The sequence below is a fragment of the Poromitra crassiceps genome (genome assembly GCF_964638095.1).
Source record: "Poromitra crassiceps genome assembly, chromosome: 1".
Lineage (NCBI taxonomy): Eukaryota > Metazoa > Chordata > Actinopteri > Beryciformes > Melamphaidae > Poromitra > Poromitra crassiceps.
The window spans coordinates 129171360-129191988 of NC_139623.1; the positions used below are offsets into that span (position 1 = coordinate 129171360).

Genomic DNA, 20629 nt, shown 5'->3' on the forward strand with positions numbered 1-20629 from the left:
AAGGAAAAAAAAGAGTGGGCAAAGTTATAAAGACAAAAATAGAATGGTAATTCTTTCACATTTGTGTTAGTTTCTGTTGTTTTTCTCTGGAGAGGAATTGACATCATTCTACAAAAATATAGATATTCATCGTCATCACTATCATAGAACTACAAGACAAGTCCTCTGTGCGAAACAGCACTGGCTAAAGCAAGAATACTGTAGTGCCACTCCAACTTAACGTTCCCTTTCCCCTCTTTGTCTCTTTCCGTCTCTGTCCCTGTCTGTCTCTCTCTCTCTCTCTCTCTCTGTTGCTCACCAACAAGCAGCAACAAATGAGTCCAAACGGGCGTGGAATACTGAAGGCAGTGTAGCTGGTACTTTCTGAGTGTTACGTCTCAAATTCCAACTGAAGGGAGATGGGAATGGCCAAACGGGATCGAGAGACACACTGGGGGTGGAGAACCTCGATGCACCGTCACTGTACAAAGCAGCTCTCGCAGCTCCGAAAAGGGAAAGAGCAATGCTCCTTCTCAATGTGCCCGGCCCCTCCTCGAGTGACGCTAACTGTATTTTGCTAGTGAATGGCGTACTATTTAGCAGAACAAGGCCCCACCATTGACGATCTGGTGTCTCTGCCACAAACAGAAAACAAACAAAAAAGTAAAGAATATGTGTGTTTTAAGTGTAAATATAAAATGCATTCCGAGGTTTAAGATGAGTTTGACATTCTTACTCACGAGCCAATCCCAGTTTACACCAATGTTGTTGTTGCTCTTGTTCCCGATAGTGTGTACACAGACACAAAGGTAAAGGAGCCTTTATATTTTACGTCAATGTCAGTGGTGACAGCAGCTTTGACAAACGATTAATGGAATGCTAACTTGGCAAGAAACAGTCACTTGGGCGTGAAGTAGACCAGTAAATAGTATTTTCATAGAAAGAAACATGAGCATAAATAAATAAAGAATAAAAAAAATAAAAATGCATTTTCCACGTGTTGAATAAACATACCCTTTAGTTACACTTTGCAAAGCTTAAACATAATATTGACATATCTAACACTTGATATTTACAATGCTGTGAAAGTAAATTAATATTATTTTCAATGCGAAGCACAGAGGTGAATGGATGTGTTTAATATATTTTCTGATCTCTAAATAAATGGTGTCCACTGAGACATGTTTTATTGCTATTGCAGAAACCCTAACATATATATTTGTTAAGAATGACATAATTAACCTCAAAAAACATCTACAGAGAATGGAAGATTTTTTTTTGACAGAAATTGAAGGTAGCATTTTGCCTTTGATATGAAATAAACTAAGCCATCAGTCAAGTTGATCTGTATTTGAAATAAATAAACAAAAATAAAACAATGCTCTGCCCATGCATATACACAAGTGCCTTTTACAGTGTCAATGATTTAATCTTTAACAAAAATAAAACATAAATAAATAAATAAAAACATACAAAAACATAAGAAAACAAAGAAATATACAAACAATAGACCCTTAACAATTTTGGGCTATGTGCAGTTGTAGAATAGCATTCTGTTGGGTATATATGTATAGCGTATTTTCTTAGTAGCATTATCCCCAATATATCAACACACTTTCAAATGTCTGTATTGTTGTCACCCTAAGACATTTATTCTGTCTATGGTTTTTCAAAATGTTCAAAATTTAGGTGAACATATAGAAGCAATGCAACAACTGGCAATTCAAACCAGAATGGACACCATGTTTGTCTGAAAATAAACAATTTTTTTTAGGAAGAAGAAGAAGAAGAAAAAATAAATACAAGTATAAGGTAAAAGGAATGGGATGTGGATTAGTTTTGGGGATGCATCCCCTGCAATTTGGGCTTTTTATTCAAGTAGGTTGCCCAGTAGACCAAGTTAAAAGTTCCAAAGAGCAGAGGGAAGGCTATTCTGGCAATCCTGTCTATCTTGCTCACACTGTTAAAGGTCTTCTTGGCCTCTGGGGGCTTGGGCTTGGGCTCCTCCTTTGGCTCGGTCGGGGGCGGAGGGGCGCTTTTGGCAATGGTGGCCAGTCCAGGGTCCCTGGCTATATTGGGGGCGAAGGCTGTAGCAGTGGCGGCTGGGTAGGCTGTGGTGTTGTTCTTCTTCAGCAGTGACTCCTTCTTCTTCTTTTGCTGATTTTGGTTTTCATAGGATTGGGAAAAGTAACAAGGAGGATGAGTTCAGATTATAGACATCATCAAAGGTATCGCTGCGCACAATGCCTTAACACATACAGCTACAGTCTGTAACTTAGGCGTCATTTGTGCCACCTTGGTGCCTTTTCAACAGCTACGTATACGGGCCTGGTCAGTCACTTGGTTTTCATTCTTTAACTTGTTTTGTATTCAGTCTTCAAAAGATACAAATTTGTCAAATTATATTTTTTATTTGACAAATAAAGGACGTCCTAAACAGTACGTGTCAAGCTAACATGAAAACAGGGGTCGGCAACCTTCTTGATATGAAGTGGCGCTTTAGAATTTGCTTGTCAATCAGAGTGCCACACCAAGATTAATGAGTCGCACATCAAAATTTAAATCTCCAACGGATCTATAATCTTATTCCATAAGAAGGCTGCCATAAACATCCACGACTGACTTGAACACATTAACCCTACCAAACTTCTTGTTCACCATTCTTGTTCAACAGCAATAAACTTCAGCATACTATTTTCAATAACACCCCCTCATTTTTCAATGTTCCAACTTCCAATGGCAGCAAATGTAAAAAAAAAAAAAAAAAGGAATTAAGTGCAGCATACAAGAAGGTTACCATCTTATGTAAATATCTGACTTGAAATCATTAACCGTACAAAACTTCCATCATTCTTGTTCATCAGCAATAAACTGCACTTATTGCCACTGCATGCTGTCCTTGTTTCAAAATTGTGATATAAAATAAAAAATGCCACCATTGCCGGCTTTTTTCCATCTATGTACTGTAGCTACCTTTGTAAGCATTTTGAATCCGGTCGATTATTTGGAAAGTCTTTGGGTGTTCATATTGGCAAAGTAGGTGGATGGCCATCTTGATTTATAAGCAATTCTATTTTTTGGGGGAAATCTTACAGAATGACACTTTAACAAAGCCTGATTGGGAACAGGTGTCGTAACAAGTTAGATCAGAGGCACAATATGAAAGCCGTGGAAATATTCAGCAAAAGTTCAGAATATCAAAATGAGAAATATTCACCGCACAAATCTAGACATTTGCATATTGTAGTATTAAACTAGGCAGGCAAAAATGTAGTATTGTTAATTTTTTTCAAAGAACAGCTGGAGATGACAAAGTAGGGTGCTATACTGTGGAGTAGAGACAAGTGGAGCAGAAAGCTCTAAGGAACACTAAACTATTAATGTCCACGTCATGTCTCATGAATCTCCTTTGTTGTGAGATGAGCTGCCGACAACAGCTGAACATTCGCTGCCTGGTCTGGGTCCCTCAACAATTAAGTGCTAACTGTCCTGCTTCAAAAAGGACTGACTTCAGCCTCATGTATTCCCGCAAAAACCATAAGAAGAATAACAAGCTAATCACTGCTAATCACAGTATGATTGAACTTCGGTATTTTAATTTAATTATTTATTGCAATATCTGTATTGAATAGAAATACAAAATGCAGTATATAAACAACTAATAAAATAGGTCCAAATACCTTCTCTGGCACCACACTTTTTCCATCCCAGGCGTAGCCCCTTTTGGTGAAGTAGTTGACTGTAGCAAACTCGATCAGGGCAGAGAAGACAAAGGCATAGCAGACAGCGATGAACCAGTCCATAGCAGTGGCGTAGGCCACTTTAGGAAGCGAGTTCCTAGCACTGATACTTAGCGTGGTCATGGTCAGGACAGTGGTCACTCCTGTAGGGACAGAAAGAGCCAGGGTTATTATTATTATTATGGCTGAGGAGAACCATTGATCAAACCAGAAGTGTACAAGGCTTAGCCCCCGTTCACACAGGACGCTGACACAACGCTCAACCTAAGCTCTACCTACGCTTAACCCACAAGTTTAATTTAGGCGTCCTTGTTAACAGGCGAGACCGTTCACACCACCCGCACGCGTGTCACGCTGAAGCCTCGCCGAAGCCACGCTCACGCCTTGCTCAAGCGATCGTTCAGGATTCACACCTATTTTGCAAGCGTGACGCGTGAAGCCAGGCATGAAGTCAATGGGAGTTGTGGGCAGGTTCAAGGCGCGAGAGTAGGTGCTGAGAGGAAAAGAGAATGCTTCTTGTGTGAATGGTAAGGCGTGTGTGAACGGTAAGGCGTACGTTCAGCTTGTGCCTGCTTCAAGCTTCAGTTCTGCTTACGTTCGGAACAAGGGCTAATAGTCCATCTGCTATGATATGCCAATTTTGTGAGTCGGATCAGAACCCAACCCTGAAGAAACACAACCTCCTTGGCAGAGGTAATGATGGTCCTTTTGTATGACCTAATATTAAGTATCATAAAAATAACTAAATATCAAAGACCTTTTTTCATCAAATATCTTTGTTGTTGCAGGGAAACGACAACCTTGTCATGCTCAGAAATTTCCAAGGCAGGGATGTCGTGGCAAGAAGACTGTTACTGCTGCCATAATGTAACATTATGCATGAATGAGTAGTACAGTAGGTCAATTGGTCATGGGCTATTATTTGCTTAGATGGATGCGGCATAAGGTACTATCATGTTAGCAGATCGGGGCATTACGTCTTGACAGGCAAACTTAGGATAGAAGAATAAAGTTTATAGCTAGATATTTGTCTCTCGGAAAGCGCCTGAACAGGCAGTTCCTTCACATAAATGTACCAAACCAGCTGATACAATCTTGAAAAATGTGATTTTAATGGACCCAGAAAGGTGGATTTTCTCAGATGCCGTTGGAAGATGCAGCTGACTGCATTGCTTCTGGCTGACTAATAGCAGCCAAAATGGAATTTGTATGGGAGTTTGACCTGCACACCAATGTTCAAACCAAGAGGGCTACAGGAAGCCACGATAAAATGAGAGCGGGGAAATAACATTTTTAGTCTCTTAACACGTTCACTGCCAATGGCGAGTTGACTCGTCAAAAAAAATCCAACGGTTGACTGCCAATGACGAGTTGAGTCATCAAAAAAAAAAAAAAAAAAAAATTGACGGTGGGACGTGGATCAATGCCCCCCACGTCTCCTATAAAAATATTGGAGCCACCGAACGTGTACAACCCATTCCACCGACCCACTAAGTGGCGACAGTGCTCTCCAGACTAGGGGAAGGCAAGCAAAAAGCAGTGTGAGGAAGTCATTCTCATGAAAATGGATTGGCGAAAACGCTTTCGCTTTCGCGTTTGGGAGCTGGCGGGGGGGGATTGCAAATTTGCATAATAGATTATGGGTGCAAGACACTTTGAAACACGCAGCATAAATAAGACCAGAATCGCAAAAGCTTCATCAAAGCTCTCAACTGAAAACCCAAGAAACGAGCGAGCCCATCCAGACTTGCCCAGCGGCCGCCAGCAGACAGGAGCAGCAGCAAAGCAGTGAGCCTGGTGACGCGAGGTTACAGCAGCAGCAGAAACGAGCTTGTGACACGCCCGCTGCAGCCAAGAAGAACACACACGGAGGGAGGAGTTTGAAGGAGAGGGGTGTTTCCTGCTGTTATGGAGGAAATTACTGTTCAAAACTATTGTTTAGATGTCTGACGTCTTACTGATGCCAAAAATGAATGGTTAAAGTGACTGTTCTATCGAATTTCACAAAAAGCTATTTATCTCAGCTTCAGACGCTGAAACCATGCTGTATTCAAGTGCTAATGCCTACATAACTACTAACTCTACAAACTAACTCTTTTAGACAGAGAAAGCACACATTCTATTAGTTCTTTTGAGATATTTTGTGTTCACAAAATCTTAGCAGAAAAGAATCCTCGGGTCTTGAAAGATGAGCCAGAATCCTCAAAAAAACCCTCTGGCAGAAGCTACCTACAGTAAAAAAAAAACGGCTGGCAGTGAATGTGTTAAAACAGACGAGTTGGCACCCGCAATTTTCAAATGCTTCCGCCTACACTTCTGCACTTCAAGCTGGGAAAACTTGGCCAAAGTGGAAAGGGAAAATAACGAGCGATGATAGGGGGATGGCCCGGATGGCCCGCCTAAAGGCAGGTGTTTGGAGAAATAGGAGCATGTTTCTCCAATCACCTGCATCGGTTCAAACTTCTTCCTCCGGTCTGAAGCGTCCCCCCCCCCCCCCCCCCCCCAACTTCCTTTGACCAGGCTCTGTGGGCGTGAACTACAGACTGTATGATGCATTCACAGAATGTAGGAGAGAGACTATAATTAACAGCCGATGCACACTTTTAGCCAAAGCTCCTTACAGTAACGAATGCATTTCAGCATAGTGTAAAGGTAAGAATCAAACCTCTAACCCTGGCAGGGTTAATACCACACAATGCCTACTATGCAAGATTGAGTTATGGTTTTCCAATCAAGCTTTGGAATGTTAGCTCGGCCTTTATGCGTCATGCCTATTTCCATACGGGACCGCCTTCCATTCCGACACACCACCATTCCGACACCCCCCCACTCAGAAACCCCCCCATTCCGAAACCCCCCCACTCCGAAATTGAAATTGACTTAACCCCCCACTCAGAAACCCACCCCACTCCGAAATTGATTTTCAAGTCCATATTTCTCCGAGTTTCCTGCATTCCTGCAGCTTGAAATAAACGTTTCAACTCATTGTTTTTTTATGTCACTGTCTTCATATAATTTCGCTATAGCAGTAAACATTCAGATACAGGAATGTGAACCTTGGACATCCTAAAATCAGCTGTGGATCACAGACATGTTTGCACTCTGTGTTGTTCAGAATCGCGCGCGAGCTGCTGCTCAGGGACTGGGCACAGCTGTCCCGCTTGCTTTCTCCCCCACTCGGCAAAGAAATAGGCTACACCTTGACAACGCACACAGTTAAGCGCGTATCGGGCCCGGAGCAGTGTTTTTATTTTTATTTTTTGGCACACAGACTTGCCACTCTGCTGGTCTAAATACCAGGTGTGGTCTTGCGCATTCCTGGCTCGCAGTTTTCTGCAGGTGCACAGAGATATCTCTACAATCACTAAACATTGTTAATTTACTGTATGTTGTCTTGCCATACAGTTTGTTAAATTTGTCAAATGCGTAATCCGAGAGCGCAAGGATCTGTTCCACAGCAGCATATTCATCCGATTATTTATATCTCCTGACATGCCGACAGGATCTAATCATAAATTATGTTTTCTACACATCTAAAGGTGAGCTGTTACACACGCCCACATTCATACCGTGAAAAGTGTTTAAAAAAAATGTATTGTAACTTTGAGTCAAATGCTCACAGTTGAATAAGGTTCATTGAGTCATATATTAGCAAGATGAGGACGTTCTTATTTGTGAATGCCAGTCAGGTTGAACTGATTTGGTTTTATGAAAATCTGATGAAATTTAGCTTCCCCATTCCCGATGGTCTAGCCCCGCCTATGCATATTTTAAATAAAAAAACAATGAGTTGCAGTGTTTGATGCAGGAAACTCTGAGAAATATGGACTTGAAAATCAATTTCGGAGTGGGGGGGTTTTGAAATGGAGGGGATGTCCCCATTCGGAATAGCGGAGCCTTTAAAAAAATGGGAAAACCCCTCCATTACGAAGAATGGAGGTCAATCTTCGGAGTGGGGGGGTTTCGAAAAGGCAGGGTGTAACCTTTCCATACAATAGTCCCCCACTCCTACTCAACATGTCCCCTTCATGATTGAAGTGGATTCAATAGGTGAAAATCAATAAGAGAGCTCTTAAATGGATTCACCTGGTTACTCTACAGTATATGGTGAAATGAGCATGTTTATCAGTGTGGAATTAGTCTAATATAAGCCTTGTAGGACATGAGCGACTAATTAGTGAAAGCTGAGGTGAGAAAGTGTGTGGAGATGGAGAGGAACCGGGTCACAGCATATCTAACGGTGCATTGCTCATCCACACGGACTGCTGCAGATGTTTACACACCAAACAACAACAACGGCCCGGCGGCAAACATCCCACAAATACAGCTGGTCCAAATGAATGGAGCTGAGGAACAGCTGGCATGCCCATACATGTCAATTCAAAATTATGCAGAGAGGAACCTCCCACACGCATGCTGGAGAAAGGTGCATGCACACACGCGCGCACGAACACGCGAGCGCACACACACACACACACACACACACACACACACACACACACACACACACACACACACACTTACGAGATTGATTTGAACTTATGACCTATCAGGAATCTATAATATATGGGACCCTATCGCCATACAAATTAGATCCTATAATGGAGCTTTGTATTCATGAGATGCAAAGGTATTTTGTTTTCAATTATACACAATACTGCACTTCCAATTAGCAAAGCTAGTTATTATTATTATCATTATTATTATTGTTGTTGTTGTTGTTGTTGTTGTTGTTGTTGTTGTTGTTGTTGTGTTATTAATTTATTAATTTATAAATTTATGAATTTAGTAATTTAGTAATACATTTATTTTTTATCGCAAAATGGTGTATTCACCATGGGGGGCAGAGGCTTAAGAAAAGGCAGCTAAAAGAGTCACTCCTGCACAAAAGGTGATTCCAGTGTGATTAGAGTCAGCTCATTACAGTGTATAGACCTTATTCGATAACCCCGGATGGCGCCATATTGTTGACAAACCGTAGCCGTAACGTAGTCTGGCCGAGCATATAGCAACAGTTATGGCTTCGTCAAAGAGAAGTGATGAAAAAATAATTTTATTCTGAGGTGCGGACCCCTATAAAAACTGACTTACGGCGAAGTCCCACCTGGAACGTTACGTACGCGTTCCGGCTCCGACGCGTTCCGGCTCCGACGCGGAGCTGCTCGCGGGCATTTTAATCAACGTGTGTGATCCCACCAGGCGCGCAACGGTGCGTATCAGAAGCATCCCAGAAGCAGCTCGGCGCCCCGCTCCGCTAAAGACCACCGTGTGCAGACCCATTACCGACTCCTTCTCCTTCTCCCCCCCTCCCACTGTAGTCTTTCAAGTAGACGAAGAAATGCAAGAGTTCTCCTCCTGCTAACAGGCACTGTATGACAAATAAAGAAATAATTTCAGCCTACATACCATTGAGGTATATATGAATGGAGAATGCGTCCCTATCTCCTCCCTGTATGGTCTATTGAAGCCAACATCTTCTCAGATCAGAGAACCAGAGTCTGCGCAATAGCTCTTTTGGGTTGAAACCTCAGTCTGAGCCCCCCCCCCCTCTATACTTTCTTATGTAGATCTGCAGTTTCTAGATTTGCGCACAGTGCCTTGTGTAGTCAATCCTCTCTAGCTCTGTAAATATGGCACTTTAAAGCAGCTTCGAGCAAGATTTTCGATTGTTATTAAACAGTCTAAATTTAATATCGATGCCTCACATCTTACCTCTAATATTAGACGAGACCAACGCAGAGTAGTCTCACTTGAAAGCAGAGTGAATCGGCGAGTGTGGTCTTGATGATTAGTCTGTCTCATAGAGACAGAGCTGCCGTTTGCGGCAGCCACTTCGGCCATAACCACAAAATTACTAAATTACTTTCAAACAAACTGCTAGAATATAATGAGAGATGTTTGCGAGAGCAGAAAGTAGCGGGGGCAGCAGGAGGGGAAAGCCGTCCTTCTTGTTTTGGGTCTGTTGCTAGGCAGAGTGAAACGGTTTACGGCAGCTGTAAACAGTTGCTAGACAGAGCGAAACCAAGAAGCGAGACCCAAAACAAGAAGGATGGCTTTCCCCTCCTGCTGCCCCCGCTACTTTCTGCTCTCGCGAACATCTCTCGTTATATTCACGATATATATATATTCAACAGTTTGTTTGAAAGTAATTTAGTAATTTTGTGGTTATGGCCGAAGTGCCTGCCGCAAACCGTTTCATTTCACTTCCTGATGACACCGGCCCGCAGACAGACCTTTACAGTCTATGAGACAGACTAATCATCAAGACCACACTCGCCGATTCACTTCTCTTTCAAGCGAGACTACTCTGTGTTGGTCTCATCTAATATTAGAGGTAAGATGTGAGGCATCGATATAAAATGTTGACTGTTTAATAACAATCGAAAATCTTGCTCGTAGCTGCTTTAAGTTCTTATATTTTTTGTCTAGCCAAAAGTAACCATGTAGATTCTCACTACGAGGTCAGTTTAACAAAATGACGCCTGACGCCTGAAATCTGAATTTCGTGGTCGGAGATTGCTCCTAGCAGCCAGACAAGTCAGACCTCCGGGCTGCTCAGCCTCTCACAGGGGGAAATTATCCGATGAACTAAACAAATAACTAATTAAAAACAAACTGATCAGAAAGATGACCACTTGCACAGGCATTAGTGTGATAAGAACTATCTAAAATGATACAAACCACCTTTGGTTTGTTGAAAAAATTATCTGACGTACACTCTGATTGTTCCGGTTGTCCATTTCCCCATCCACAAACATGGGGAGGCGGGCCTTGTGACCTATACTGGCACCTGCCGCCAGAGTGGCGATCTGACATGCAGCGGCTTCACTGAACGGGACCAGAGGCGGCGGCCATCTTTATATGTCGATGCTACATACCCATGGTAGAAGCACAAAAATCAAGGGAAAATGACCATATCAAAAGCAAGTCAACAACAGACTGTGTTGTTTGTGTTTTGTGTTCTTTAGATCCACCCCATTGTACACACAGTATCGCGCAATCTCGTAAATCCCGCGCGATCTTGCATCGAGCTGCCAGGCAGCGCTCGGAAGCGCTCCGCTTCTGAAACATGTGCGGTAGGACATGCCGCCGTGCGGAGGACGGTGCAAAGCCGCGGCACAGCCAGAACCCTGAGCAGACGGCCGTGGTGGGATCAAGGTGTTAGAGTAAATATAACTCATTATATTGCCAGGTATAACGTAACGCTTTCAAATCCCTTGAGTCCTAGCGTTATAACTATTTCATCTGTGGCAACTGGTCTGACATTTTTACTTTTGTGCCACCAACGACATCATCATCATCATCATCATCATCATCAAACATTGTCGTGACAGCAAAGGTAAATAACCTTAATGTTAAATGTTTGTTTGATAATATATACAATCAATGGATCTGACGCTTGCTTGCATGAGCCCAATGTTTGCTACTAACGTTAGTCTCTAGTCTCTTTCCCTTCACGTTTGTGGACAGTAGCTAACACCCGGGCTTTTATTGCTGCTATTACTACAGCCGTGTATTATTACACAGCACACTATCTCTGTGAAATAGCTCCTGACACAGTAAAAATGGCATTAAATAAGCTAGTAAGTAACGTTGCTAGCGTCCTAAGCTATGAGCTGTCAGTCACTTTTAAACAGCGTGCAGAATGTCAAGAATATGGTGGCGGTGGGCGTGTCCGTACGTGAGTTACGTCATTGGAATAAGGTCTATTGCATTACAGTAATTTACTGTACATGTTGTAGTAGACATCACTGAAGATCGTTTTTCCTCATCTTAGCTGTTTTTCACATATTTTGAAGGGGGGAAAAAACTGTCTAAATATTATAGGGAATGTGAAGGAATTTTGGCTCTTCGCAAAAGCACTAATTTAGCGTTTGCGCTCGTTTAACGCCGTGCACAATGCAAATTGGGGGCGGACACAACCGCATGCCTGTGATAATTGTACTGGGCACTGGCTTTGGATGTCCGATAATTTTCTTACCCTTAACGGAAAAAAGACCGAGGTCATGATCTTCAACAGTGCCCCCCCCCCCCCCCCCCCCCCGGCCCCCCTCGTCGATGCTCTCAGCCCCCTGGGTTCTAACCTCTCCACCTCGGTTAGGAACCTTGGGGTTATATTTGATAGCGCTTTTAAATTCGACAAGCAGATCAACTCAGTAGTAAAAAACAGCTTTTACCACCTCAGGCTGCTGGCCAAGACAAAGCCCTACCTCTCCCAGGCAAACCTGGAGAGGGTGATCCACGCCTTCGTCACCACACGTATCGACTACTGCAACGCACTTTATGCGGGGATTGAGCAGTCCTTGGTCCGCCGCCTACAGCTCGTTCAGAACGTGGCTGCACACCTCCTTACGAGGACAAAAAAGCGCGAGCATATCACCCCAGTCTTGTCCTCGCTTCACTGGCTGCCTGTGCACTTTCGCATTGATTTTAAACTATCCCTGACTGTTTTTAAAGCCCTCAACGGCATAGCCCCTCCCTACATTTCCAAGCTGCTGCACCACCACACCCCCTCCAGAGCCCTTAGATCGGCTGATCTATCGTTGCTGGTGGTGCCCAGAACCAAACTGAAAACCAGGGGGGACAGAGCCTTTGCGGCAGCCGCTCCACAACTTTGGAACAGTCTCCCCCTACATGTTCGTGCCGCCCAGACCTTGGAGGTTTTTAAATCGTTCTTAAAAACCCACCTGTTTTCCCTGGCTTTCCCCCCTACTTAGCCATTGTGGGGTCATCCCTATGTTCCCCGGGTCCTATGTTCCCCGGGTCCTATGTTCCCCATTTTTGTGGGACCGGGGAACATAGAACCCTTTCTATGAAAAAGGGTCCTATGTTCCCCGCTTTTCCCAAATAGGGTCCTATGTTCCCCGCTATGTTCCCTGGTCCGATGTGTCTCCCGAAATGCCCAAAACAGCCTACCTCATATGATCGCGTGATTCAATCAAAAGGCAACACTCTCCGTAACATTTGGAAAGGGCCTGCCGACTAGGTAATTTTTTTTCCCACCATCATTTTTTAGTTCTGTCTCGGGGATTACCAGGCCTTTTTTAAATATTATGTGAGTGTTGTCTGCGCCTTCATCCCTATTACGACATGCCTCTATGGGGCGGAGCACATGAGCGGGCCTTTAAACCCAATAAAGCTTGACATTGTATGCTTTAACATAGCCTACATGCCCGCAACAGCGGGGCTTACAAGCATTAACACATGTAGGCTAAGAGGAGAAAAATACTATTTCTTAGAATAATAATAATAATGTCTGCGCCCATATGCATTGATTGAATCACGCGATCATATGAGGTAGGCTGTTTTTGGCATTTCGGGAGAAACATCGGACCAGGGAACATAGCGGGGAACATAGGACCCTATTTGGGAAAAGCGGGGAACATAGGACCCTTTTTCATAGAAAGGGTTCTATGTTCCCCGGTCCCACAAAAACGGGGAACATAGGACCCGGGGAATATAGGACCCGGGGAACATAGGTACGCTCCCGCCATTGTTAGGTCCCTGGCATTTATCGTTTTATTGCTTTTATTGTCTTATTGTTTTTAGTCTCTTATCTTTCTGATTTTAATTGCCATCATATATGCATTTTGTATTATGTTGCCTTCAATTAGTATTTTTGCACTTTACCTATTTATATTTGTGCACTTTGCTCCCCCGCCTGTGAAGCACTTTGGTTCGGCTGCTGCTGTATGTAAATGTGCTATATAAATAAAGTTGACTTGACTTGACTTGACTTGGCTGCCACAAGCCAAAGCAGGCGTTTCAGCGCTAAAATGTGGTGATAGATGGCATTATGCTATCGTCAGCAGCGCGCAATTCGTTTGGCTAAGTGCTTTGAAAAGGCCCTCTTACACGCAAATACCTCTCTGCGCTGGGTTGCGCAGCATAATCTGCGTGCAGCGGAGCGCAGTGCAAGTAAAATCCCTTTTGGATATGTCATACGCACTAGGGATTAAACCCTATTGACTAGGGTTTAATTCCTGGGAAATGCCGACTGGACCATTTCCCGTTTCCGGGGAAATACAATAGCAGGAAACGGGAAAAAATTAATTTAAGAAAATAGCTGTACAGCCTATTGTAGCCTAAATAAAATAATGACCGTGATGGCGTAATGACCATTACTGCAGTTAATACGGTAATTCATCCACACAGCCCACACCCACCTGTTGAGTGAGTCACACAGAGAGCATCTCTCAACAATGCACCACGCTGATGGATTCCACCACGATGTCTTCTGCAAGTTCTGCTGCCAGTAGTTTTGCATGGAGATACTTCACAAACAACCAAAACAACGAGGATGCCACATGTAACCTCTGTCAGCGAGTGATAAGATGTGGAGGACGATCAACAAGCGGGTTGCTGCGACATTTGGAGTCGCAGCACCATAAAACCCCAGAAACCCCGCAAGTGAAGCGTCCGAGAACAATGGACTCATACTTAACACCAAAAGCCTCGGTGGCCGAAATACTGTCAGAAATGGCAGCATATGACGGATTTACATTCAACAGCATGGCGAAATGTGCCTACCTCAGAGCAGCACTCAAGAGAGACGGCCATACTCTCCCGAAAAAGCAAAGTAAATGAAAATAAATATTCTGTTAATTTTGAGTGACCATTTAGTTTATTAGGCTGATATCCAACATTGTTTGGCTATTATAGAAAGGCTGCTGAACGCTATCAGAATATGGAATCCATCTCAAACACGCAAAATAACTTGCTTTAACGAATTTAATTTTTTTATTGTGCAATATCACTTACCAAATTAAGTGCTGTAACAAATTCTGTTTATTTATTGTCAAATAACATTTCCATGAGGCTGTTCTTATCAGCAGACCGATCACATGTAATGAACACGGCATTTCATATGAAGTTTTTACCTTAAATTATAATGTTTGTTAACATAAATTCATAATTTTTCTTTATTCCTATAATAAGAATGAGAATAATTATTGATATCAGCAAATAAGACACTACAGCATCAAATTAGCAACCCATAGATTTATTAAAAAATAATAATAATAAATAAATAAATAAAAAGGTCGATTTCCCGGGACTCCCGGGAAATTTTTCTTCATTTCCCGTTTCCCGCTATGCCTCATTTTCGGGAAAAATATTAAACCCTAATACGCACAGCCTTGCCATGCCAGGACATCAAATTATGCTGCTAAAATTGGGTATTAGCAGATAATTCAGTGAGACAATCAACTATGGAGAGAATTACAGCATATTGCATGCCTCGGCGAGGCAGCCTCGCGCAAACCCAGACGGGAATCTGATTGGTTTTGATTGACGTAATGCCCAGCCTTGCCTGGCCACGCCTGTGAATAATTCTGGTAGTTAAGACCGCCCAAATCCCATTTGCGCAGGCATTTTGGGGCGCAGATGATTTTGGCACGGCTCTAATTTGCGCTTGCCACATGTGGCGTGAACGTACAAATGCGCACCCTGCCGAGAATTGCATCTCCAACATCATTCGGGGCTGTTTTAACTCAGCAATCAGGGAGGTCACGTCTACCAGACAATTATATCACTTTTAAACAGGTACATTTCTGTATAAAATTTAAATGATTACAAGTAAGCTCCCGTGAGGTGGGGATGCTTTTTTTTGGTAAACTGGTGCGGAAGCGCTATTAGGGGGGGGTCATCCCTATGTTCCCCGGGTCCTATGTTCCCCGGGTCCTATGTTCCCCGTTTTTGTTGGACCGGGGAACATAGAACCTGGGAGAGGTTAGGTTTTGGGTTAGGGTCTGGGGGAGGTTAGGTTTAGGCGTGGGGGGTGGGAGAGGTTAGGTTTTGGGTTAGGGTCTGGGGGAGGTTAGGTTTAGGGTTAGTGAAAAACGGGGAATATAGAACCCGGGGAACATAGAACCCGGGGAACATAGACATGATCCCATTAGGGGATAGCGCCTGTCGGAAGATATCGGGCTCTATCGTTGCATCGGCCTATAAACTGCGCCCAGCGCCCGGCGCAGCGCAGATTAATGGGCATGGACCAGCCCACTCGATATTTTGGTGTTGGCGCTACAGGTGCCCTTAAGCATAATAACCACGCCTTTTAAGCGTAAAATTATGCACAATCTGGTAATTGGAGAAGTGCAGTAAACGGATCACAAGCTTCCCTTTTAAGCTCCAATTCCAATGAGCGATCCAGTCCGGTCAGAAAAGCCAAGCGCTCTGAGCTTCCCCCCTCCCTTTCATTCCCGTCTGTCTGTCTCCATATATAGGTTATTATTCTATATTATTATGCTTCTCAAACCAATCTAACTGCGGTTTAAATACTGCAAGCATGTAAATACGCTACACTATAGCAAGATCAAAGTGAAAAGAATGTTCTAAACGCATTGGCTAGAAAAATATACCCTATCCCTATGTCATGATGAGATTCGATTGGTGAAAGTTTGTCCAGAATGATATTGTTTTCTCTCCCCTGCTGCACAGGTAGGCTGATGCACATAAATATAGCCTACATTATGTAAAGTCATTGCAGAAATGTGTTTTTATTGTAAAACTAAATGTGAAGTAAGCCAAGTCTTATTGGAGCAACATCACAGTAGGAAGTCACAGTAGAACCGTGTTACGGCTGTCACTCATCTAAATCACGTTAAATCTGCGAGGGATATATATACCACCAGGATTACATATGTTTCACATAGGGTTGTGTTTTGATTTCGTGATTTTATTTTGTCCAATATTGAAATGTTCCACAATTGCACGTTGTGTTAAGAGAAACATTATTTCGATCTACCACTTACCCTATTTAAGCTGATTTGGTTGCTATTTCTTGTCAAACGGATTCGCCTCAATGCATACTGGGAGATTTCACATTTGTGGCTTTGTGCCTGTCTGATGCGTGAGAGAGAGGGAGTGAGAGAGAGAGAGAGATGGCAGAGGAGAGTTCCGCGCAACCGGCGCACTGAATAGGCCTGGTTTTGAAAAGCGCTAAGCGCTAAATAACGCCAGGGCGGAAGATATCGTTAGGCCGGTATTTAAGGCCGAAACGCCCATTCTGGCCTATCCTGGCACTGCGCCACACCTCTTTGGCGTAAAGCGCATTTCGGGGCCTAAAACCATGTTGCTATCTTCCCGAGGCAGGCGCAAGGCATGTTTTTTTCGTTTAACGCCAGTTTTTGCGCCTAAGGCCTGTACCAAGATAGGGCCCATAGCCCCTTAAGTTGTAATTGTCTCAAATCTATAGCTTTTTTACTGTCATTTGTCAGGACTTTATCTGGCGCAAGCATCTTGCTTTGGTTGGTCTGTTGGCTTGAATGGTTCGGATTGACAGAAGGATGAGAACGTTGGGTATGTGGTCCATTTCTCAAAATCCTATTGAAGAATTATTTTAGACTTCAGAAAACACAAATCTTGAGAGGTTATTTTATTAAATGAATTCCATTATGCTGAGCCGCTTTCTGATGTGAGCTTTGTTCTCAGGAGCTTTCCTCATTACAGAAAAAACCTTGTTGATCCAGACAAAGGAACCCTCTATCTAATCCCAAAGCCAGACACAAAATATACTTTTTGATCTGGTATGAGAAACTAAGGTCATCCTATCTACAAATCGTGAAAGCAACTGGCGGTTAGCAATTACGGCTGTCCCAAAATGTTACTGTTTGCTATAAAAAAACAAACATCTTCTTCCTCCTCAGTTCTGACGAAGTGTAAGTGATGAATCACGGACTCCCACTCCTCCCACTCTCCTTTCATGCTTAAGCATTGAGTTGGTGGTGTGACATATGAAGCACAAAGGATCATTATAATGTTCTCATTAGTCAGAGCCAAATAAATGATTGGTCATTAGCCATAAATGAGCAAGACACCTCTGATGGATTTACTGGATTTACACAGTGTGATTTACACAGGTACACAGTGTGCATGGTCATAGATTTCTCTCATTAGGCCTCAGAGGGGAATAGCGACTAAGTAGGTCAATGTTGTTATTTATTCTGCTATTATTTATTATGTTAAACATCATCTATTCTGAGCCTTCCATTGTATGTTCTATCATCAAATGTGTTATGTAGATAACTTGTTAAATTAATTCAAAAATCATGTAGATTGGGAGGACTGTTCAAGAGTAACACCTGCCTCAACATGAATGATAAACAAAGGGGGGGGGGGGGGGGGGGGGGTGGGAGAAAGGGGAAAGAAGTGACTTGATGTGATTCACTCAATTTAGCTCACATTGCTATCACTATTCACTACATCTTCAAATGCACATGGAAGTGTGGTTAATGTGATTGAAAATCTATACAGTCCATGCACAAGCTGTAAAGAGATGGAGAGAGAGAGAGCAGGAGAAGGTAATGCAGATACCGATTTAAATAAATACAGCCACTGAGCCGTATGATAGCAATTCTCAGGCCAAGCATGGAAATACAGTGATGTGATCAGAATAAGATCTCAAACATCAAGTCTCAAAAAGTCTAATCATAGTCATAAAGTAATACATACAGTATGTCCTGTGAGGAGCACAGCTTTAAAGCTATTATCTGTACATGTGCATACTTGTATATAGCATAGGCTATAGCAGTGGTTCCCAACCCTTTCCACCTCATGGCCCACTTGAAAATCTCAAAAAATGTTGGTGGCCCACATCTGATTGTAAACAGTACGGAGGCCAAATAATGTGTTCTCACAGCAATTTTTATTTTAACGATAAAAGGAGCTGTCCATCAGCATCACACAGAAATCAAAACTAAAAGTGAGAGGCTGTCTGCAATAGGCTAATTAACGAATGATTGATTGCAAATTAAATAGCGTATCATTCAACAATGATGAAATGCATTCTCATAATCGTCATCATCATCATCATCATAGTTATTATTATTATTATTATTATTATTATTATTATTGTTGTTGTTGTTGTTGTTGTTGTTGTTGTTGTTGTTGTTGTTGTTGTTGCTGTTGTTATTATTTTTACAAAAATTTTAATGTTTGCAAATGATTTGGCAGCCCCCTTGCAATACCTTCACAGTGCACAGGTTAGGAATGACTGGGCTATTCACCTTATTCACCACGCCCACTTTTTCTCTCTTCCGCGTTACACGCAATTGTATTTGTTCTTCCGGTTCAGCGCTAGTTGGCGGCCAATTTCAAAACAAAACGTCACTATAATAATGAATGAATTTTGTCAACATTCAGAATTAAGCTACACTGCAGCCAACTTCAGTTACATGTTCATAACGTTACTGCTGCAATGAGCCGATGGCTGTACCCGGTTGGCATTTAACGTTAGTTACAAAAGCACATCAACAGTGTGTTCTCACTGCCAGTAGCCTACAGTAGGGTTTGACAGATAGCTAGTCCGACCGGTGTCAGCACAGCCAGCGCTCCCAGTCCTCGCTGCTCGTTAAATATTTCCAAATAGGCGTTATTCTGATAAACTAAACACATATACGAGGGATCAGCCGAGGAGCATTTTTGTAAACAAGCCACGGCACTGGGTGGCAACGGCAATAGAACCGTATGGAGCCCAAGTGGCGCGAGGGTGAGTGTCTGACTCTAGCCGGCTAACTTTGTTTACATTTTTTAAACTGCGACAGTTCACACAAATTTAACACGGCATGTATATATTATACATCAAACTCTTGAGCTACTTCTGCTCTCACTCAGAATGTCAAAATATAAGCGATGTGAAGTATAGTTTTTGAGATATTAACTAGGGCTGTCAGCGTTAATGCGTTAATCGCGATGCGATTAAGGGCCGACCATAACGCGTTATTTTTTTTTAATCGCGTTAATCGAATGCCGCTATTTTGTCCCTTCGTCGCACCCGTACTTGTAGTCAAGCTGTTCGCAGTGATTTCCTGTCTCCTGCCTGTGGAGGCATGGAAGAGAAAGACAGCAATGCTTCTAAATGGCTTGTTTTACTTTGGGGCACTTTACACGAGGACGTTTCCTATGGAAACGGGGAATTATTTTATCGTTAGTGCCTCCCTTTTAGACGGCGACGGCGAATTCGCGCTTAGGAAACGACACATTTTGGAACCACCCTCCAGAGTGAAACTTGTTTGAGACGCTTCCCGCTGAGCGGGGCTGAGAGCTCCATGTAATCGCTTTGGAACGGCACATTTCAGAAACTCTGACGTGCCTGCACACGCGACACACGTGATTACGCCATAGCCGTGCGCGAGGTGGAAACCAAATAAAACGTCAGTATGAATGAAGTTTGGCAACATTCAGAATTAAGCTACACTGCGGCCAACTTCAGTTACATGTTCAGAACGGTACTGCTGCGAGGAGCCGATGGCTGTACCCGGTCGGCATTTAATGTTAGTTACAAAAGCACATCGACAGTGTTTTCTCACTTCCAGTAGCCTAACTACAGTAGGGTTTGACAGATCACAATCAGCGCTCCCGGTCATCGCTGCTCGTTAAAGATTTCCAATAGGCGTTATTCTGATAAACTGGTCACATATATGTTACATTCTCACCCGAAAATATTAAAACTTTAAAACAGTTTGGGGTTTTTTTAGCTTGAAAAAAGCTTTTTGGCAAGTCTAAATGACTGCGGAAGGCGGACTCTACTTCCGTGTTTAAAAACCAGAAAGACGATTACGAAATTACGTCATGCAGCAGCGTCCTTGTATGGGCAAAGAATAAGGTGACACACTGCCACCTAGCGACCTGGCACGTACATTACGGCGTTTTAAAAATTCAACAGCGCTCATGTAAACAGGGAGAAGGTGTGAAGGAAAAGGTGTGAAGGAAACGCTATTGTGTCGTTTCTTTCAGAAACTGTCCTTGTGTAAAGGGCCCCTTTAAAAAAACTCCCAAATGGCACAGTCAAGAGCAGTAGTTTGCACCTTGTGTAAAACGGAATTAAAATATCACCGAAATACATCGAGTTTGAGCTCTCACCTAAAAGCTAAGCATACCAGAGCAGCTAGCGGCCAGCTAGCAGCCAG

The 20629-nt window shown here is 42.9% G+C and overlaps 1 protein-coding gene across 1 annotated transcript in view; it reads right to left on the bottom strand.

Moving 5' to 3' along the window:
- Positions 1 to 1812: 1812 nt before the first annotated feature.
- Positions 1813 to 20629, bottom strand: part of gabra1 (gamma-aminobutyric acid type A receptor subunit alpha1) — a gene marked incomplete at both ends in the record, with an annotated part of 83250 nt that continues 64433 nt past the window's right edge. The window contains 2 exons of the mRNA XM_083633076.1: positions 1813 to 2136; positions 3660 to 3862. Of these exons, the coding sequence (XP_083489202.1) occupies positions 1813 to 2136; positions 3660 to 3862 (527 nt within the window). The remainder of the gene's footprint in view (positions 2137 to 3659; positions 3863 to 20629) is intronic.